This window comes from Schistocerca gregaria, chromosome 4 (genome assembly GCF_023897955.1).
Source record: "Schistocerca gregaria isolate iqSchGreg1 chromosome 4, iqSchGreg1.2, whole genome shotgun sequence".
Taxonomy (NCBI): Eukaryota; Metazoa; Arthropoda; class Insecta; order Orthoptera; family Acrididae; genus Schistocerca; species Schistocerca gregaria.
The window spans coordinates 491,788,214-491,811,682 of record NC_064923.1 but is presented as its reverse complement, the minus strand read 5'-3'; the positions used below and the strand labels follow the sequence as shown (position 1 = coordinate 491,811,682).

Genomic DNA, 23,469 nt, shown 5'->3' with positions numbered 1-23,469 from the left:
TGGAGCTTGTTCCCATGAAGGGAAAACCAGTGATGATGCTAAAGTGACACCTGCTGACAGATGGCAACACCAGAGATCATTGAAAGGAATGGAAGAACTAGCTGGCCGAGGTAGGACAACTGCATTCTTTTTTCCCTACAGAGTGATGTGACCCGGAACCCACAAAAACATCATCGTGGCTTTCTCAAGAGTGAGCAAGTGGAAGCTTTCTTCGACCCATTGCACTACAAGATGGACAGTGTACAGCACACAGAGGTTCTGGAGGGCACAGATAGTTGGAACAGATAACACAATTGGAAAGCCTGTGTCACCGGAGGTACTGCGTGGCCCGAGACAGGGCAAAGAGCTCTGCTGTATATACTGAGTGTTTCGGAAGCTGATACTGAAAATTGTCAGTGCCAATGGCAAAGGCACACCTGACACCACAGTCAGTCCAACAGCCATCAGCGTACCCAAAGGTACTATCGCTAAATTCTGTGTGAACGTCAACAAATTTGCAGCAATTGATTGGACCTGCAGTAGTTTCCTTATGAAGCAAATTAAGTTCAAGGGAACACAAGCCACCACACAAAGCCAAGGTGGTGAAGGATTCACACACATTGAAAAAGTGGCAGATAGTGTTAAGTTAATAATAGCTGAAAGAGAGTTCCAGGAGGTAACAGAGATAGAGGACACATCAAATACTGGCAGTCAAAGGATTCGTCAGAGGAGCAGGTCATAGGATGATGGGTGGCTGGGCACAGCAGACGAAGACATGCATATCTGCTGAGTAGAACACCATGTCAGTATGACAGTGGTAATTTGGCAGCTTCTGCATAGAGGCTCAACCGGGTTAGTGCAAAAGGTGCCTGTGGCCAAACGGATTCCTCGATGGTGGATCGTATTTAGGCAGCATAAGATGGATGGACGTGCAGATGCATAAACGAAACACACACAGCCTTGTTTTGAACAGAGAAGGGATTGGTACAAATGGAGGAGGGTGGTCTAATCTGCTCCCCAGGAAGTACATCTTAGGACATGTAGGACACTGATGGGCCAGGTACAGCAGGCAGCCAAATAAGACACATGGGAGGACCAAGAAAGTTTCCCGTCAAGCGTGAGCCCAAGGAATTTCTTAGTTTCAGTGAACGGAAGAGCAACAGGTCAAAGATGTAAAGATGGTGGATGAAACCAACTGCACCACCAGAAACTCATACAAATGGTTTTGTCAGAGGGAAAACGAAAGCCATTGTCGATGCTCGACGAGTGAAGACAATTAACACACTGATGAAAACAACGCTCAAGGAGACAAATCCGTGGAGAATAGTAATATATTGTAAAATCACCAACAAAATGGTAGCCAGAGATGCCCAGTGGAAGATGGACCATAGTAAGTTTAATGACTATAGCGAAGAGGATGACGTTCAGGACAGAGCCCTAGGCACCCCATTTTGGTTGGTTGGAGAAGGGACCAAACAATGCGGTCATCAGTCCCTCCAACCTTAGATTGACTAAAACCGATAAAATCCCACATTAAAAGAGGAAACTACAATATCCATAAAATGATAAACTATTGACAGGGAAGGAACGAAAAGGACGGAAGAAGGGGCGAGGGAAAGAAAGGCATCCCATTTTCCTGGATAAAGGTATCCGATAAGGCAGAACCCATATGGACCTTGAAAACTCTGTCTTAAAAATCCCGAAGAAAATGGGGCAAGCAGCCTTGGAAGCCCCATCCCTCAGGTGGGGGCTCACCTGACTTAAGATGACTGTTCACACCTCAGGTCACAGCTCCTGACAGTGGCGCCAATTGGCAATTTGGGAAGGTAACAGCTCAGGCAGTCACCCCTCCCTATGTGTGGCCTATACAGGAGGGTACATGCAAAGTCCAACTGTCGACCTGGGACAGGGAATTACATGTTACGCAGTCACCTGTTACATGGCAGATGCATGGGGTGGCCTTCAGTAGTGTACAGTGAAGAAAGAAAGAACAGTGTGAGGACTGATGTCAGGATACTGAAAATTCAGAACACATTCCCAAAAAATATCACAGACATGTTCCCCAAGGGAGGGGAAAATGAATAGCAGGACAGACATGCAGCATGGAAGGGAAAAGATTATGCAAAGGCTGGGGCTGCACGGTAGCCACGCACGAACTCGCCAAAGAATTGAGCCCCCAGGGAGTTGCGATAGTGCAGAACTGCAGTCCACTGCCCAACAGAATGTGATGCCAATTACCAGCAGTATATGCTTCCCATGTAGGGTGTTAATGACAGCTTACATGTAGGACATTACTTCTCTAATCCAGCTGCTGTTAATCTGTTAGCAATAGTGGGTGAAACAGAGAATGTTGCAAAGAGTCCATTACTTGTTCTCCGACAGCAGATGCAGATGTGGAGGGGTTGGAGTATTCTTTGTGCACAGTACACCAGTGCTCCCTTGTAGCAGTCAGATGTGGTCGAATGGAATGTATGCTTGCCCTCACATTCTCTCGAGTCAAAGTGAGCCAGTCACATCCGAAGCCCCACGAATCTAAATACTGCACAATTCAACCAACCATCCACGTGGAGACCTACAATGAGACCCCTTTCAAATTCTGTCAGGCGCTTGTACCACTGTCTCGCATGAGTATGTGGCATCTCTGACCCTTACAGTGATCATTCATTCAACGTCTCACACAGTTCATGCACCTTGTAACTTATCAGGCTTGGAAACAACGTTGAACACGAACACCACCAATGCACTCTGTTGGCCATTGTGTCACAGAGAATTGCAGATTACTATTTACTTACCCGCCAATGGTGTGTATGCATATGAAGTTACACTGATATTCAACCACATCTTGTGGGAACTTCACTTTTTTGTCAGACAGCGCTCTTAAGGGAAATGCAAACTGAATTGTGACTGTGGGAAAGTCTGACAGTGCAAAACTGAAAGGGCAAGCCAATAATAGAGAATACTGACAGGGAAAGCTATGAAAGGGGGAAAAGATTGGTAGAATTTTGTGCAGAGTATACTTTAATCAAAGCAAAGTTAGTAAAGATGGGCCATCAAGATTCATACGATAGAGTCATTTCAAACACTGAAAACAATGTACATGGCCTAACAAGACACTGAAAATATATCGAAAACAGAAACACATCGTGAAACTAAATGTTATTGATGACGTGTAGCACTTGTACTACAGAGATCTTTGGTACAAAGCTAAGAACTCTGAGGAAGAGACATACACAAAGGAACCTAACAGATAACATTTCTCTTGAGGAGATTATATGGTCTAGCAGGAATGGACGAGGTTAGGGCAATGTGCTGGAAATATCGTGGAAGCTTCTCACATCTTAGACTTGTGGGTCTGCTGATTACGTGCTGGAGGGTAACAATACCTGAGAACTGGCTAAAAGTAAAATCAAGAAAGACGACAGGGGTGAATGCAAAAATTATGGAGGCATCAGACTGGTGGCCAGGGCCTATAAAATATACTCCAGACTAGTAAGTATTAGGTTTAAGGCATTGCAGATACTATCATCAGCAAAGAACATGTGGGGTTTAGATGAGGCTGCTCTACAGTAGACGCCACTTTCAAAGGGAAATGAACGATTGCGAAGAGAAGGGAATTCAATTTGGAAACTTACATTGCCTTCATTGATTTCTGAGAGGCATTTGAGTCTGAATCAACACATCCTATGAGAAATTTGATTGGGAAAGGTTTACCAAATACTCTAATAAGAATGAGCTAAAGTCTATATCAAAACTGTACTGTGTTTATTGACATGGGGAAGCAACTAACAGCATCACTAAAAACAAAGGTTTCTATCTCTCACCAAGACATTTTAATATCTGTGTGGACAAAGTCACAGAGCAACGGAGAGAACACAACGGGCACTATGTATCTTATGAAATATAACAGAACAACATGGATGGATAATATATTCAGATAAATCAAAAGTAACGGCATTTCTGCGAAAAACTTAACATAAAAAATTGAAATAAATGGTAAAATATTGGGGTAGTTGCCCCACCTCTAAAGGTCTTGGACCTGAAATATCCCCAATAATTCATAATGACACAGAAGCAAAACTTTTCAAATTTAAACATGTGCATGTAGGGGGGGGGGGGGGGGGGGGCTCCAAAACTTAAAACCAGATAAGCAATGAAACTAAAGCTTTATAACAATGGCAATTCCAATATTATTATATGGAAGTAAGATATGGGTTCTTTTTACAAAATACAGAACAAAAATTATGTTAGCTGAGATGGAATATCTCTGGGCAGTCAAAGGTTCCACACTGAAGGACAAAATACAAAAATAAAACAAGAGCTACAAATTTTCAATTTGGAAAGAAAAATTAAAAAGTTAATTTGTGTAACCATTTACTAAGAATTCATGTGCCTAGGACCATCCTGAATTACACGCCCACTGGACAGCAAAGTGTCGGATTTCCAAGGACACTATGGATTCCAGTAGAGGCTGTGCATTGCCTACTCCACGAAGTGAGTATGATAACTTAATCATTGATAACACTTGGTTTTAGGATCATGAAACGTGGTTGTGAGTGTGGAAGAGAGTGAGACACCATAAGGTTTCACATTGCATAATGGCGAGATGGAGATTTTAAAACCAGACTTCATACTCTGCAAAACACTTCCAGGTGCTGATGTGAACTCTGACCATAACCAACTTGTTACAAGCTATAGATTAAAACTGAATGAATTGCAGGCAAGAAGGAATTAAGGACATGGGACCTGATTAAATAACTAAATAAACCAAAGATTGCTGCAAGTTTCAGAGGGAGCATCAGGCAATGTTTGACAAACAGAAAGTAATAGAACAGAAGACATGTTTATGAGATCAAATAGTTAAGGCAGCTGGATCACATAAATAAAACGACAAGCCTAGTGACAATCTCTTCATAGCACAGGAGATAATGAATTTAACTGATAAAAGCTGAAGATATAAAAGTCTATAAAATTAATCAGGCAAAGGGGAATTCAGCCATCGACAAAGTATGGTTGCCAGAAAGTGGAAACTAGCAAAGCACAAATGGCTAGAGAATAAATGCAATGCTGTAGACATGTGAGGAAAAATAGATGCTTCCCGAAGAAAAGTTAGAGAGATCTTTCAAGGAAACAGAAGCACATGTAATTAACTAATGTTAATTACAAGTGAGCTCAAATGGTAAACCAGTACTAACAGAGCTCTGAGAGACCAAGTTAAAACAAAACTCCCTGAAGTTGACAATGCTCTTTTAGAATTATTGAGATCCTGTTTTACAATGATAAAATGATTCCTCTGGATGTGGAAGATATGTACGACAGGCAAAATATCCTCAGACTTTAAGAAGAATATGATAACTGCAATTCCAAAGATAGATATTGTAATGGAACTGGCAAATAGACATTTTATTTTATTATACACTAAAGTCATGTTAAAAAAAAGCTTTTGCTTAAGATAATACTAAGTTAGGTATTGCGATCAGTAATCGATATTGGAATTGTATGTTCTTTGTAGTTTACGACAGTGATCTTTGGGCTACAACGGGTTTATGGCCACTTGAGTGTTGGCCACGGTTGAGTGTAGTTGTGTATATAGTTTTGGCAATAAATGTGTTTTTGATACAAAGAAACCGTGGAGTACTGCGTCATTTTTTGATAGTCCAGTAATAATTAAAAAACCCGCACCTCTTCTTGGACCCAAAGCAGCAAAGGAATCATCACCTTGACAATGAGAAGCCACATGGACAACGCACACTCAGCAGCATCAACAAAGGAGACATCATGGCCAGCTCTACTAAAGTATTATGCAGCCATTAGCCACACCGTAACAGTGTCCTTATGGAGATAACTTTCCCTGAACAGTAGAGCGGGTTCGTGACAATAGATGCTGACAGGTATGAATATAGCGGTACAAATTATTTAAAGAATGACAAAAAGTGGTAGAAGCCCACATCGACGAAGACCAGTTTGAGATTGGGAGAAAAATTACTATGTGCACTGCATTACTGACCCCAAGATTTATCTTAGCCAAAATGTTGAAGATAGGTTAATCAGTGCTTACAGTACTGGCACATTTAAAGAAGATTTTTGAGTGTTGACTTTTGAAGATGATGATGTGGTCTTCAGTCCTGAGACTGATTTGATGCAGCTCTTCATGCTACTCTATCCTGTGCAAGCTTCTTCATCTCCCAGTACCTACTGCAACCTACATCCTTCTGAATCTGCTTAGTGTATTCAGCTCTTGGTCTCCCTCCACAATTTTTACCCTCCACACTGCCCTCCAATACTAAATTGGTGATCCCTGGTGCCCCAGAACATGTCCTAACAATAGATCCCTTCTAGTCAAATTGTGCCACAAATCTCTCTTCTCCCCAATTCTACTCAATACCTCCTCAGCGGGTATAAAATACAGTGAGCAGAAGGTTATCGACAACTGGTACAAAAACCAGACTGCAGGTAACAGGAGTTAAAGGGCACGAAATAGAGGTGGTAGTAGAGAAAGTAATGAAATATGGTTGTACATCATGAGTAATCTTACACAACATGTTCATGAACAGGCGGTTACAGGTAATGAGAAAAAGTTCGGAAAGAAGAAATAAAAACATCAGGTGCTCCAACACCCACTGCATGCAGTGGCACGGAGCTTTGTTGTGCTACAGCTTCCAACAAGCTGTTATGTCAGGCCGCATTCAGAGCATGCAATCTGTCAAGCGTTTCCACATAATAATTTAGCATTCACAGTTTGTCCAGGGGACAACCTCTAGGTAAACCACACCATGACAGTATAAAAAAAAAAGATGAACACAGTTTTGACCCTTGACTTGCTCATTATGGCTTTCTTCAGACTCGGGGAATTGGCAGTGTGACACTCAGCACTAGCATTTGGTCTCAGAATCTTACTCCAGGCACGATTTGCTGTCGATAATCCCATTGTGAAGAAAATTTGGGTTTTCTTGGACAGTTCAAAATTTCCGGGGAAATTTGCACACAATTCAGTTTTTGTTCATAACTCGGGATTTTTGGCTCAAACTTTGCTCACATCTTTCGCATGGGCAAATCCTCAGTAACAATTTTTTGGATGGTACCGTATGAAAATCCCAACTCATCAACTATCAGACTAACTTATAAGCCCCGGTCAGAGTCCAAGAGCACCTTCACTTTGGCCACATTTTCATCAATCTTTGAAGCTGATGGGCGACTGTTGTACTGGCCGTTTTCGAAGAGCTCCCATTCCTCCCGGAACAGCTTGGGCCACTTTAACACTGTTGAGTTGCTCAGGGCAGCATCTCTGCAGTATCCTTAATCATTCCGAGGGTCTCCATCACAGTTTCATGCAGAATTTGATGGTACTGCTCAAGATTTTTCTCTATCTTGAAATGTGAGCGCACTATTGAACGGAAGGCACAAAAATCAACATGCTCATTCTCCGCTTCCCTGCAGGCAACTGGAAAAATATTGGTCTCTCTAGAAAGCTCCCCACTCTCATGCCCAGGCTATCCGACCCCCCTCCACTGCTCCATCCACAATACAGATCTTGCACCTTATTGATCACACCCTGTACTGCGACTGCATGTGGCAAAAAGGCGCAATTTTGTGCCATGGTATTCAACACATCTGGCGGCGAAATGTCTTACTGCTACTAGTTTACCCAGTACACTAAAATTCTTGGAGATTTTTGTTAGCACCTCATATAACTCAAACTAAACCGTAAAAATGTTTCCGTGCCAAAATTGAAACTGTCAGTACATGCACCACTCTTCAATTAACACACAACCATTTCGTAAGTTCGATCTTCAGTCCTAGAAGATACGAAAACTAAAATGCGTGAGTGTATGGTTGTGCATCAAGTCCTATTAAAATTTCACTTTCTTTCTTCTTTTAGTTATTCAGTTTCTTAGTGATTTGTTTTGGGCAAATATATCAGCAAATATTTGTTGAAACCATCAATTCCATTCACTTCTTTTTTCAGACTGTCAACTGACAATGAAATTAAATTACCTGTAGAACAGGTAGTACAATACTATAACCTCATATACAAAATAAAACTTAATATCAATAATAAAGCATGAATAATAATGACTGAATCAACAATCACATATTCCTTCTCAGAACAATTTGCAAGACAAACATAGATGTCCAAGTCTCTTCCCCCATATCATGGTGGTGATACATTTTATCTCTGCGTATCCTTGAATGAGTTTTGACATATTCCATTTTTCTTTCCACACAGTCACAATTGTGTCAATACCAGACAGATGAATGCTTTTAACCCAGTGTAATATCAACACAATCTACTAAAAAGCACCTCATCTGGCATCATCGTATATCACATTATGTTTCATATTAGTGTAGTTTTCAATACAAACTATTTCTATTGTTTGCCTGTATTTTCTGCAGTTTATAAGCACCTTTATCATTTTAATAACTAAGAGGTGCTCTGTCCTGGAAGAGTTCCTGGCTTCCAGTGCCTTCACTACAGTCGGAATCTTAATAGCAACTGTTTCCATAAAGGCATTCTTCCAACAAAATTCAGTACCTCTGCTATTGCAATGCTTTGGGCTATAAATATAGAATGTTTTCAAAGAATCAGACAATTTTCCTACTAAAACCAGTGGACATCAACAGGCACATGCTACATGTGTGACTGATTTTCATTATGTCTGTGTAAACCTAAAAATAGGCTTTCAATTAATTACAATCTTAACAAAGAGTTTAATTAACAGACCTTTAAATTCATTCCCTTCTATTGTACGAGTCAAAGCTGAAAATGTTACAGACTAATCACTTTCATACTCTGGAGCAGAGTTCCATCAGGTAATAGATTCTAATAGATGGTCCCACACTATGTAACTGCTATAAAATACTGGTAGCTTTTGGATCTTCTTTTGCTTGACATGGATGTAAATACAGTTTGGTGTTCAACAACTCATAATATGGAAATCAAACATTTATCAGACACTAATTGTCTTCTTAGGTTCATTAACAAGTTACTCTTAGGTGTGCTGCTCAGAGCTTTGAAACATTACACACATATATTGTAATACATCTTACTTTTTAGATGTGTTTTGAGGATTGTGGTATAAAATGCTGCTACAATCTACACCAGACAGACTTATGTACACAACACACAAAAGCACTGGGGTGCGCCATCCGCTGTTCTCTCAAGACAGATCAAATTACAGTGTGTAATCTTTTCTTGGTATTTCTCTTAGCAGCCTTCTATTCTGCCCTTTGGGCCAAGTACCAGCCTTCTTCTCGAATTATACTCACCCAGCCAAACCAAAAACATCTCTCCTAACCACCTACACACTACATAGTACACTCATTTCTCCCCCCCCCCCCCCCCCCAAATTATATATGTAGTGCAGAGACAAAGCCTCTTATTAGCAGCATGGCAAGTAACACTGTTCATTACAATGAGTCCTGCACAATCACAGTATTTGGTTAACTTAATCTTTGACGTGTACCAGAGTAGTTTTGTATATGTTAAGCAAAGCAGTATTAAAACAGAAGCAGCTACTTGATGTAACTCAGACAGGAAAGTGCTTTTAAAATAGTAGTTTTCCACTGTTATAGTTAACATGACCATTGTCCCTTGAGTAAGCAGAAATAGAATAAAGCAATTTAACAAAGTCAATACAAAACACATAATTTCATTCTCTCAGCTACTTCTCTTTGCGATGCATACTTTCAATCTTTCTACACTGCTGAGGGTTATCAGTTTTGTGATTTAGATAATATGAAGAGTGAATTACTGGAAACTGATGAAGCTATAAATGTTTAGTAAGTAGATAGGGGGAAAATATGGTAATCAAAAATATTTTATTATAAACTGCAACAGTGTGTGCATGTATATTTGTCCAAAATTTGCAGAAGATACTGGGCCCATAAACAAGAATTTACAAAATATGCACAACACATTAAGGTCAGAGCTACGCTCCTCAAAAGACATAAAAATTTAAGACAATAACTGTGTGTCAATTCAAACATCAATTACAACAAAAACATTATTCAAAACACCACTTATTGCAAAGCTGTTGGCAGGAAAAATTTTATTCGTGCAGTTAACATACTGATTTCACATTTATCACACCTTTGTGAGTAACATCAAACACAGTGACATTTGGACAACTTGCCAAGACAAGAGATGCTACGATTGAGACGTTTGTCCAACGCGAAACACTCCATCAAAAATTATAAAAGATGTGAAGAATATGTGCTCGTAACTTGCACAGCCCACTGCACATCAATCTTTCTTCAGTATATTCTCAGCTATTAATTTTGTTGCTGGAACAAACATTAAAATTAATACAGTCATATGTTTTATATAGTGTCATCAAAATATGACGTTCAGATAAAAAGTACATACACAAGAACATCTACAACACAAGGTGTCCACATTTATTCAAAACATGCTTTCAGAACTAAATTACTTTATTATAAGGATAAAGCAAACACAAATATAAAAAGGAAGGACAGAAATACTGTCATTACAGCCCAGGTGGTAAGATGCATTTAAGGAACTGAAAATAAAAATGGACTCTGTAATCTGATGATGTTCCTAGTATATTGGAATTTAATAGAGTTTCATGGCGTCAAAAATCAGACCCAATTAACTTGACATTGAAATATGAAGAATAATGGAACCTCAAGTTGTAGATGAAAGAGAAACCTGAGAAGAAGAAATTTAAAAAAAACATTAGTAAGATCTAAATTGACAAGAAAAGACCAAATGAATTGGGAGGCACATTGAATATGAAAAGAAAAAAATTGTTGTGAGAATGCCATATTAAGATACTGAAAAAATATATTGCAGAATTTAACATCAAGTAAAAAGCGCAACAAAGAAAGGGTATCTTTTCTCCATATAGATTCATAGATTAAAAATAGTAATGTTCATCTCTCCGCAGATTATACTGGTCACTGGAACAATGAAGTTCTCGAGCTCACAGTGACTGGAAAAAGATGTAAGTCATTACCAGTTTTGGAGGAGCATTGTCATTTCTGTAACTATACATTTTTATTACTCATACTCAACTTCTAGAATTACAGAACATGTTTTACACTTATTTGTTACAATCCAGTATCTACTCTATAGGGAAAAATTGATTCTCCAAAACTGAAAAGTTGTGAAATAAAAATTCCTTTCTTCATCCATAAAATCCAGAGCCTATTAGACAATTGTAGGTATTTTGTTTCTTGATTTCAGAGACGGATTCCCTAATTTTTCACTGTTTCATAATGGACGGTATATGAGCCTAATGAGTATCTCAGCAGTTTCCGTACTTCCCACCAAACAAAAATCTTTGTAGATGGAATTGGAAGGAGAATCAGCATTGGTCTTTTTTTATTATCCGCAAAAACGATTTTCGGTCACATAGTGACCATCCTCAGTGCTGTAATTTACAATTAAAATTGGTAGGCACTGGTATCAACAAGCTTAGAGCGATCACATAAACTCATGTGATACCAGTGCCTACCAATTTTAATTGTAAATTACAGCACTGAGGATGGTCACTAAGTAATCTAAAATTGATTTTGCGGATAAAACAAAACAAAAATACGACCAATGCCGATTCTCCTTCAAATTACATCCACTATTTAATCGTGGTGCACAGAATACTCCATGGAGTTGCCAATAAAAAAAACCCTTTGTTGTTCATAATAGGTCAAATCTTCATATATGGGAGTAGCCACGGGCATGCTGATGCCAACTACCAGTGTCTTAACTGTTCACTGCTTACATATCAATAATTTCGATAACAGAAGATCCACAACGTTATTCACAGGTGACGCATGTAGCTGACTCAAGTTAGAAATTTTGAGAAAAATGCAGGTACACCTGCAGAAAATCAATGTTTTGTGTAGACACTTGTAGTTGACAACATAAATGAACTTGACTCACTTGGTGCTCAATCACTGCAAACAACAACTGTAAAATATCTAGAAGTATGTAACTACAGAGATATAAACTGGAGCAACTGCATTGAATTAAATTTTTGACAAGTAGAAACCAAAACTCTCATCTAAGCAGCTCTTTTGTAACACTCTGTCGTCTTGGACGCTTAATGGATAGCATTAAAAATGGAGAAAATCCCTAGAAGAGGTAGGTGTAGAGTGTGTGTGATGGGCATCAAACTATTTGCAGACACTATAACAGAGACCATGAGTATCACACAGTGGTTTATTCAAAACTGAGAAGATTCACACAGTACATTATTTTTTCCCACAATCATATCACAAAATGACCAAAACGAGGGGGGGGGGGGAAATCAGAGTAATTTGAACTCACATGGAGGCTTACCATCAGTTGGTCTTCCTATGTACAATTTGCAAATTGAACAGGAAAGGTGGGAAATGATAGTGGTATCCGAAGTACTTTTAACCACACACTGCAAAGTGGCTTTCAGAGTGCAGATGCATAAATCTGAGGAGAGGAAGGAAAGGAAAAAGGAATTAGTGTAATGCAAGTCGGAGAACTGATGGTAGATACGTATACTACACAGCTTGTTCCCAAACTTTTGGTTCGAGGTACTTTTATCTTGAGGAAATTTCAGATTCCCTGTGTTATTAAATACACTAATAATGAGGAAAGCTGATGTTTGCCACTGTAACTTTGTTCCTCATTTTTGTATGCTCTTAGGGCACTTTCCTCTTTCCAAGCACATTTGCCTTTCTCACAGAACATTTTAGATTTTGAGAGTGTTCTACTGCCTCTCAGTGCTCAGAATTTTTGTAAATTATGTCCTATCTGAAGCTAAGAAGCTTGTACTCTCAATAAACCCAGTAACTACAAATATTTCTCAATAATTAGAAGAACAAACTTTATCAGTAGGAAGACCACAAAATATTAATACATGAAATTGTGTGTTTAAGTTAGCAAGCTTTGAAACAAATTCAGTTACTTGTCTTGAAGGAAAATAAAAACAAATCTAACGATTCTAAGTTATTTCTGTGTGTCAGTTTTTTTACGAACATGAATGCCGCAAGTCCAATATAAAGAGGAAACACCTTGTTATTTGAAGGTGTGAAGCCAACCAGAGTATACTCAAGTGTGTTTAAATAAAATATGTATACACAGATCTAATAGTTAGTGCATAAATACCATTATTCAGATATGTATGCCTACATACCTCGGGCAATTGCTGATTAGTACCAAGTTGGATATTTAAGCCTACATAAGTCTAATTATCACAAAGTGTGCAAGTTTATTCTAACAGTGACCCCAAATCCATGTGACATCCATACCGGCATTTGTTTTGTACACAAAGAACAGTTTTTTGAAGGAGATGATAGATTTTGTAAGTCGCAAATAAATATGATTTTATCATTGTGAACCTGAATCCATACAGCACACTCTTCTAAGGTAACCTTAGAATTTGTTTCAAATTTCAGAAGTCTGCTGGCAAACTAAAGTTAATGGCCTTCTGAGGCTCTTCTTGGTCATTTGTATTTTGTGATTTAGAAGGACAATATACAATGAACAGTGATTACTGTAATTAAATTTATCAATGAGATAAGAACAAGATATTAGGAAGCTTTCATAAAAGCAATACTCAGTAACTCTCCCCTCCCCTCCCCTCCCCTCCCCTCCCCCCCCCCCCCCCCCCCCATACAGCTTTGAAAAATGCAAGCTGATCCCAAATTGGATCAGTGGTTGTTAGCACATACACATTCCAGTCCTGACTTAGCACTAAGATTTTCAAATGATTACATGGCACCAATTTAAGAGACAGCATGGTCTAAAAGAAACCAAGTAACTCAAAGACCAAGAATTCTTCACTACTGAAATTAGGAATCTGACAGAGGTATGGGATGGATGCCTTAATGCTGGTAGAGAGCAACACTGACAACAGTATTATAAATTCACTGTATTTTTCTCCATTTCTATTTGTCTCAAATTATTGAATGATACTCTTGTTGTTAACTTACACATAAACAAAACTAAAAAGTTAGCAGTTTTTCAGGTAGTAGATGCAACATAAAATAAGATCTCTCAGGTTTTCTTGGCATGATGGCATAGTGTGCGATTAATAGTGTGCTTCCGGATGTTCTACCAAGTTGCTGTTTCCACACCATGCACAATATTTCAAAGACCATCTCTGCATCTGAAGAAATATTGTACATAAAACTGAAACATCAACTAAGCACACTGTTGATCAATGTAAAATAGTTTTGAACTATAGTTTAACTATAAGAGAGGCAATGTTTTGTGGCACTGAGCCATAAAAGAGACATAATTTCATAGGATTGTAACAAATAATAAATTTCAATTCCATGTCTTAAAACCTCAGCAACACACTTTTATGGTAACCCTAACACTGTCTCTCATCTCAACATTATTCATGAAAGAGCACAGAGTAAACAAAAGTTGCAGTTCAAGCTTGCTGCATAGCATATCTGTATGTCACACACTGAAGTGATCCAAAGAAGTTCAGTTTTAAATGTTTTATTTCCCTGACGAATCTCACAAATCATTATTAGTAATTTATGTAATTAAGAATCAGTGACAGTGAGATAATTATGCAAAATGCCATAATCAAAAAATACTTTCAATGCAAATTATTCCAAGATTCTGAGTCTAGCGCTGTGAAGCTTTTTTAACTGGTTCTAAACAGCATACCTTGAAATACTGAGACAGAGGTTCAAGACTTTCATGTTACTAATGACAAAAGTGGTCTTACCAAATTTTTCATTAATATCTTTCTTTTTTCAGATATTGGAGTCTGAAGTGTAAAAGGTGTACACATTTTGAAAAATTGAGAGAAAGAGCAAGTGTGTGGTCATCCAATACCTGCTGAAAAAAGGGCATGAATGCACATGGTGGAAAAATTAGGGGTGTACATTAAGTCCAGGAACACTTTCAATTACTTAATGCACAAGAATTAAACGTTGTACAAATGTCATACATACTGCATTTTACAGAGAAACTCAAAGTTGTTTTAACATTCAATATCGGAACCATGAGTGACCCAGCAGACGCCAAGAAGGTAATCGCATTCTTACCATACCTGTGCCAGCATGGCATCATCAACTGTGGCAGTCTTCCCATATTCTCTCCAAGAGGTCTGCTATCTCACATGGTAGAGGCGGTACATACACCAGGTCTTTAATGTGTCCCCACAGAAAAAAGTCACACAAAGTGAGATCTGGTGATCGGCGAGGCCATTTTGTGAAACAGCTGTCTCCTCTTTAGTACGACCAATCGATCGCACCTGAAATTGCTATGTTTGCGACTAGCGCTGAATATCGGCAATTTACCAAGCTACACTGTGGCGGTATACATGAAAAAAAATTTGCAGGGTTTCTCTTCAAAATGATGTATGTATGATATCTGTACAATGTTTGGTTCTTGTGCAATAAATAACTGAAGGTGTTCCCAGACTAAGTACACCCTGAATTGTGGAAAGTGTGTGGGAGAATTCAATCTGGGCGATACCTCCACCCAAGTAATCCTGTCTCTATCATCAGTTGCACTGAAAAACCTGATGATAGCTACAGAATTATTCAACAAACCATTGTGACAATTGGACAACAAGAACCAGCAGTATACCTGCTGATGATTCCATCCTTCTTTATTACATTCTCCCTTTCAAAGGTACACAGAATAAAATGACAAATAATGCTATGATGCCTCTATAATGTCAACAGCATATTTACTAGTGACGGGGCACAAGCTAGGAGTTTTAAGAAGGTATTTGTGACACATTAAGACGAATGATGGGAGGGGGTGAATGGAAAGACACGATTTTACACAGCTATCGTGGGACAGACACTGCAAACACATTGTCGAAATTCAATGGTTACCTAGCCAGACTTCATTTAAGGATACAATCTGTGAAATTAAATTTCAAGACTAACATAGTACTGTATCAGAAGACAGATACTCCAAGTTGCAAGATAATTATGTCATGATCTGCTATGACAAATCTGAAACCCACTGAAGTAATGTGATGGTATGCAGGGGGGAGGGAGGGGGAGGGGGAGAGAGAGAGAGAGAGAGAGAGAGAGAGAGAGAGAGAGAGAGAGAGAGAGAGAGAGAGAGAGAGAGAGAGAGAGATTAGTCATTAAGGTAACCCTAATAACTAAGCTGAAGCAAACTGAACACACACATTGTGCTCTATGCAAATAAATTTCTTTAAGATGAATGCAGTGCTTCCAGGTGAAGCTAAATTACTGCTTTAAGTAAAATAGTTTTGTGACTGATGGTCTGTCTTCTTCTTCTTCTTCTTCTTCTTCTTCTTCTTCTTCAGATGCCGTGAGTTTAGTTGAATGTATACTTGCTGCTAGAACTCTAAACAGATCAAACTACTGTTTCTCTCTGGGCAACTCCCAATGTCCACTACACCCTTTGATGCTCTTGTTTTTTCAGTCTGCACAGGTATTACATGAAATACACATTATCATTGTTTCAAAGCTCTGGTGGATTTGATGGCTGGCAAGATGTTAATAAACTTAGTGCTGAACCTCAAGTCTTAAGCTTAAGCCTCTGTCCCTGTTTATTAGGTTTTCTGATATCTCTATGTCAACTGACTCAATAGAGCTATTGCAGAATCCAGGTGTTTGTACCACAAAACTGGTGTCATTGTAGAAGGGAGCATCAGGAAGCCTTTGCCTGTTTTTTTACTAGCTGAACTTTTCCCCGGATTATCTCCGAGAATTCAGAACATGAGGTCTCATGAAGGGGCAGACTACACTGAAACTGAAACTTCCTGGCAGATTAAAACTGTGTGCCAGACCAGGACTCGAACTTGTGATCTTTGCCTTTAGCGGGCAAGTACTCTACCAAATGAGCTACCCAAGCACGACTCACACCCCGTCCTCACAGCTTTACTTCTGCCAGTATCTTCTCCTACGTTCCAAACTTTACAGAAGCTCTCCTGCGCATTGTTGTGTGTGTCACATATCGTACTGCACCCTCTGCTAATCATTAGGTCACAAGCTAGGCTTTATCAGAATCTGTCAAGTTCGATTTTTACTCCTCCTTTAATTCCAAAGACTCAGAGCCCCTTCACTTTGTCATGCTCCATGGAGTGCTCAGCTTCTCGACAATACAACAGTTGATATGGTGGGTTGGTAGAGTTCAGTTCAGCATTTATGCTCGTGGCATCATCTCTAAATTGTTCAGTCACCCTGATTAAGGTTTTGCAACATTGGCAGCAGATACCATGACTCTGCTTGCTGTGGCTAAAGTCACCCTTCACACACACTAAGAGCCAGGCTCTTGGGAGGAGGATGAAAGACTGACTTAATGTCATGCTTTCCTATGATGTTGCCAGTCTTGTTCAACATTTTACCTACATATATGATGTACACTATTGCCTTGGCAGCCTCCTGCTCTCATGCTTTCACATTGCTGCTTCTGCTCTTGCAACATGTACCATATTAGCTGGTTTTTATTTCCATTTCTTTTGAACATGGTCTTTAGGCATTTGAGCTCTGCTAATTGGCTCTCATGGAGAAGGCTCTTTCTCTGTAGACTTACCTGCACAAGATTTCTTCACGATAGAAGCTGTTGTGACAATGAAGTATTAGATATAAATCCCTATGAATAGGTTTCCTGTATGTACTGTGCTTCAGCCTAACATCACATTTACATATCTCTACGGTATCCAGGAATGAGATAGCCCTGTTTTATTCTACTTCCATAGTGGGATGAGACAGAACAAATTCACATGTTTCAGCAATTTGTCCAATGTTTCTCAAAAGATAAGTGTGCATTCCACATAGTGGTAGAAGCAAGCCAGTTTTATAATTATCTGTAGCAAAATATTCTCCTCAAAGTGCTCCCTGTATAAATTTACTATTTCACGTACTGGTGACTGGGCATCCCATGACCACATCATTTACCCAATTTTAATGGTTGCCGTCTAACAGAAAGAGGTTGAGGTAAGCATGAGCTCTGACTGTCTTATCAATGTGACTCCAAACTTCTTACTGACAAGTTTATGACCTACTCCAATGGCCACCTCGTGAAGACAAAAACCACATCTAAGCTCACCGTTTTGTCACTTTCTCCTAGGTGAAGTCCTTTAATTCATTCCATGAAGCCTTCTGAGTTTCGTACATGAACGATTTTAGTTTCACCTCCAATCAACTCTCCTTTTTTATTCCTGCATTTTGTTATCCAAGGCTGCCATCCTTGTTTCACCCCTCTTATTCCCTTAAACATTCTTCTCATATCATTTTCATTTCCACATTCCTCGATGTCTTTCAATCTATTTTTCTCATATTTTCTCTTTTTTGCTTCTGCAAATAATTTTTGCTTTCCACCCGATTTCTTCATAACTTTGTCCGGTAAACTGTGTATTTTGCTGGCGCACCTTTTACTTCGCACTTTGTTCCTCAGTAGCTTTCTCGCGTTTATTATTGCACCACTCACTTTGCTTTACTCCATTATCAAGTTCCAGCTTTACTTCCATTGTCTGCTGTCTTAATCTTCCCATTAGTTGCCACTGCTCCTTGATGATAGCTGCCTCCTCAATGACAATCACTCTCATCCTGTCATCCATTTCTCTTTGGAATTCTGCTCTTTCCCTCTCATTGTTGTTGACTGGATCCACATATTACTACTTGTTCTTTCCTACATGGTTACAGATTTTTGTTGGTATCCTCTGCCTCTGCTTGACCATACAAATCTGCATCAGCCTGCCTCCTCACCTTAACACCCTTAATGTCTGAGCCATGCCTTCTTTGCAGGCATCACTTGTGAGATGTTTTCATTACAGTAAAAATCAACCAGCCTCATGCTCTGTATGTAGACTGCACTTTCCCACATTTGGTCAAAACACCGTTTCTCTTCCCACTTTGGCATTAATAGCTCCTATTACTTTCACATTATTTTGCACTATTGTATCATACAAGCCTTCAAGCTTTGTTTGTCGATGGGTAGAAGTCAGTGTCATAACAATTTCCATTCTTGTTCTCAGTGTGCATATCCCACCATTTATGGGCTTGAAATTTGATATTGCCGAATTGTACTCTCTGTGTACTAGCAAACCAGTTCCAAGACTGGCTGTACATCTGCTGCTGCAGAACACTGTTTAGTCACCAGAATCCAACATCCATGTCTCCTTCCACCTAATCTATAACACTGATATTCATATGTGGTACTTTTCCCATTGGTCCTTCAAGTTTCTGAAGTAGGTATGTTAAGATCAGTCTGTGCCCTTTGCTTGGTGATCAGTATAAAGGCTGTCCACTCTTATTCTCTACTACACTCCTGAGAAACAGCATTGTGGCACTCCAGTACTGGGGTAATGTACTATAAAAGTGATGTCGAGGCTGATGCTCATGTTGGTAAATAGCTCGTAATGATAGATCAACAATTTCTGGAGCTTTGTCAGCATCAAATAACATAGCAGGGGCACCAGCAGGTACAACAACTATAGCAGGAGCAGATGCAAGAGTTGATCACTCATAATGAGGAGCTGATCCAAAACATGCATGCAGCCTGTGGGACAAGCACTGTTGGGGAAACCTCTGCCTCACCCCTCACTGGTTGCTGCAGATTCCACAGTCCAGAGCACTCTCTTAGCAAGCAGTAGTAGCAGCCCTTATGAAACTGTGCAAACGCTGTGGCCAGTACAGACCTGAAGCTTTGTGATAGCAGATCTGATAGGCCTTATTCATAAATGCAGATCTGAATGTGTAAATTGTGCACTCACATATGCTGCTTCCTTAGTCAGAAATGTAGTTGCACCAAACAAAGAGGTCCAGTGTACAGCTTCAGAATTGCCCAACTCCGAATAACGCACAATAGCAAATATTATCTGAACTTTAGAGGTGTTAGTAGCATCTTAAAATAGTGTTTTCTGATAGTTCATCTCTCCTCTGCATGCCAGCAAGTTAGTCTTCCAGGTGACACTCACAGTGAGCCCAGACATGAAAATACTTCTTGCTCCAAAATAGATTTTAATGAACTTAGTAAACAGATGCAACCTAACCAAGTGTCTAAACAGAGCACACCTTCAATAGATAATAAGGAAAGATCCCCCTCAGTAATACTCTGTCTTGTCTGAACTGTTGGATGCACCACAAGCTCTACCAGCATTCAGTTCTATGACACGTTACATTTGTCACAAGCAAGGGCACTTAGCAGTAGTGTACAAGAGCATGGAAACATCACTGCAGGCCAATGTGCTAATGTTAATCAACAACGTCTGGGCGGTAAAACCTGAACAAGCGTCCACATTCACTCATCTCGGCAGAACATGGCCAAGTGTCTGATAAACTTCCAATTGAGTTGGGTATCAGCAATACTATGGCCCATTTCCAGGGGAAAACAGAGACTGCAGTTTCTCTGAATAATGAGAAATACTTATTAGTGTTGAGCACTAAGGATGCTGAATGTTGTGTCATTCCACATCTTCTCCATGGCCACATCATCCAGCTGCAACCAAGCCTCCCAAGCAGAAAGTTTTTCCCATGGCCCTGGCCTCAACACCCTTGGAAGAAGACAAACATTGAATTTACTAGCCCTCTTCAGTGTACAATGTGATCACATTTCAATTTTCCAAACATGGCATGTGTGTCTTACAATTGCACACACCCTAATCAGATAACTTGCGACCGCCTCCCCCTCCTCCCAACTCACGACTTAGTATTAAGGCAATGGAATACAGTACATACCACTGCTCATTTCCAACCAGTGTGAAACTCTGAAGTGGAGCAGGTGGTCAGAACCTTCAAAGCACAAAAAAGGCACTAGCATTGATGCTCTCTGAAGAGTTCTCAACAGCATTTCTTGCCACATAGAAATCCACCCCCGTCGGTGGATAATGCCCAGCTGAAACAGTGCATTGCTGCAGGCCATACACACTCCTCGATCTTTTGCATACTGTCCTACAGTTTCCAAGTCATAGCTACACACCCCAATGCAAGCAGGGTGCTGCTACGTGGGCTCGCACATCCAACTAGAAGCTGGTTTGGGCACTGGGCTGACCAGACCAGAGCACATCGCCAAAACCAGTAGGAATTGTGACACACGTTGCCTATTCTATTCTTCATGCAAGCACAGGGGATTTCCTGCCAATTTTTTTAGGTTGACAGTAAATATGCTTGGCTTTTCTACATATCCTGTGGCCCAATGTCCTGCCCTTCATTTGAGTAATCATTTGAGCCACTGGCAAGGCTACACATATGAAGCTCCCTTCGTCCCTGCAGGTAAAGCACAGGTCTTGTCATTTCTGACCCTATATGCCTATTAAGGGGAGAGAGATTTAGCACCACCACTGGATTCAGACACCGATATCCAGATGACTGTACCAGCATTCACCGTTCAGAGTTGTACATTTTCACGACTGCACAAGTTGGCTAGGTCTTCTGGCAGCATAGGCAACGAGGAAAGTGGATATGCATTCCATGCCTAAATGTGTTCGTGTATCTGAAGCTTTCCCATGCTTATTACTATTAGCACACTGACATGCCTGTTCTAGGTTATACTCTCACTTCACATTCAGATTTCATTCTTACACTGTTGACAATGCTTTTGGCTCCACTTCAACTTACTCTCGGTTGTCCTTTGGGATTTTTATACGGTCTGCCATCATGTAATCTATCTTTTTGGGCCACTTACCGTGTTCTTTAGAAACCATGTCGCGGCACTCCTCTACAGGGGTAGTGCATCACAAAAACATTCAGACACACAGATTACCATAAAAATAAATGGATACAATGATCAACATCTACGAAATTTTGTTACACCAACATGAAAGCATGATGAGCAAGAGGCCCCAAACACAGCAGTGTATATCCAGTATGTGAGTACAACACAGATCAAGATGAATCATCCTAGAAAATCATTTCATCCATCTCCCAAGACGTTGGTTCTATCAGGATCCAGGAAGGACAACCTCAGCCGCTGCAAGCTGGGATACTTACAGTATCCTCTGCCAACATGGCAGAACATTATGCATAATTGAGAACAGATGACATGAGTACACACGCCAAACAAAATTGTCAACCCACCAAACATAGCCACTCCAGATTATCTGGAAACTGCACACATGGAATATGGAAAGCACATGTAACCCAACAATTTCCCTCTTTCAGGGATTGTGCAATTGAAGAAGCAGAATTGGGGCAAGGGGGGTAGGGGCTAGGATTTATTAGCAGACTAGGAGTACAGCATAATCCAAGACTGACTGACATGGCAATAACTGAACTGAGTTGCTAAAGTCCCCTGCTGCCCATCCTCACCCAAGTCACCAAGGATAAAGCTTGGGGAGAGACACAATAATGATGAACCTTAATACAGAATAAGGAAGTACCCTTCTGGAGAGAAAAGAAACTAAACTCTTTCTGATTAAAGCAAGCATAACAGTTCAATCTCTGGATAACTACAAATGGACCAGTTGTTTGATACGCACTGAAAACAAGGTAGTTTCTTTTTCAAAGAACCAGTGTTTCAATATTTATTTTCGAAATTCATCTGACAAATGTTCTATTGCCTCCACTGATGTTCCTGAGCACCTATCACAAGAAAATAAAGGAAAACCAAAGTGATAATGGAGTATTAGATGTAACCATTTTCTCCTCACACCATTCAAAGCTGTAATAGTTTAGAGAATGAGTAATAACCACCCAAATTCCCCCCCAACAACAAACAATGATTCAGGTATGACATACCATACTGAAGACAAATAAAATAGGCAAGAGACTGATACAATTTGTTATGGATGACTAGTAATTTTAATACAAACATAACCACTGAATTCACTTTAAACACCCAGGCCACAGTCCATATATAAAACTCTCTCTTAACATCTCATCTTCGACTGCAGGATACATCTTCAGAGGTGAAGTGGCGAACCGAAACCAGAACTCTAGGGAGTGCCAAATGTATAGGCAGTGTAGGTGGCACCGCAATTTATCGCATGAAGTCTGCTGCAAGATTATCTCTGGCAATGCCAACATGGTTGATTGGAAGTATTCAATTGTTGATCTTACACTGCAAACTGACAGGAAAAGACCAGCCACATGGCACTGTTACGTTCTTGATACTTTCGTATTATCGACACAGGGTGCAGGGGAGTTTGATGCCAACTGAATTTTTTTGAAACTTCCTGGCAGATTAAAACTGTGTGCCCGAACGAGACTCGAACTCGGGACCTTTGCTTTTCGCGAGCAAGTGCTCTACCATCTGAGCTACCGAAGCACGACTCACGCCCGGTACTCACAGCTTTACTTCTGCCAGTATCCGTTTCCTACCTTCCAAACTTTACAGAAGCTCTCCTGCGAACCTTGCAGAACTAGCACTCCTGAAAGAAAGGATATTGTGGAGACATGGCTTAGCCACAGCCTGGGGGATGTTTCCAGAATGAGATTTGGAAGGTAGGAGACGGATACTGGCAGAAGTAAAGCTGTGAGTACCGGGCGTGAGTCGTGCTTCGGTAGCTCAGATGGTAGAGCACTTGCCCGCGAAAGGCAAAGGTCCCGAGTTAGAGTCTAGTTCGGGCACACAGTTTTAATCTGCCAGGAAGTTTCATATCAGCG

At 40.0% G+C, this 23,469-nt stretch overlaps 1 protein-coding gene across 2 annotated transcripts in view; it reads right to left on the bottom strand.

The window, feature by feature from the left end:
- Positions 1–9,776: 9,776 nt before the first annotated feature.
- LOC126266701 (receptor expression-enhancing protein 6-like) overlaps positions 9,777–23,469 on the bottom strand; it is a 54,508-nt gene continuing 40,815 nt past the window's right edge. For both annotated transcript variants that reach the window (XM_049971144.1, XM_049971145.1), the window contains one exon: positions 9,777–10,260. In XM_049971144.1, the coding sequence (XP_049827101.1) occupies positions 10,220–10,260 (41 nt within the window). In that variant the 3' untranslated portion in view covers positions 9,777–10,219. The remainder of the gene's footprint in view (positions 10,261–23,469) is intronic.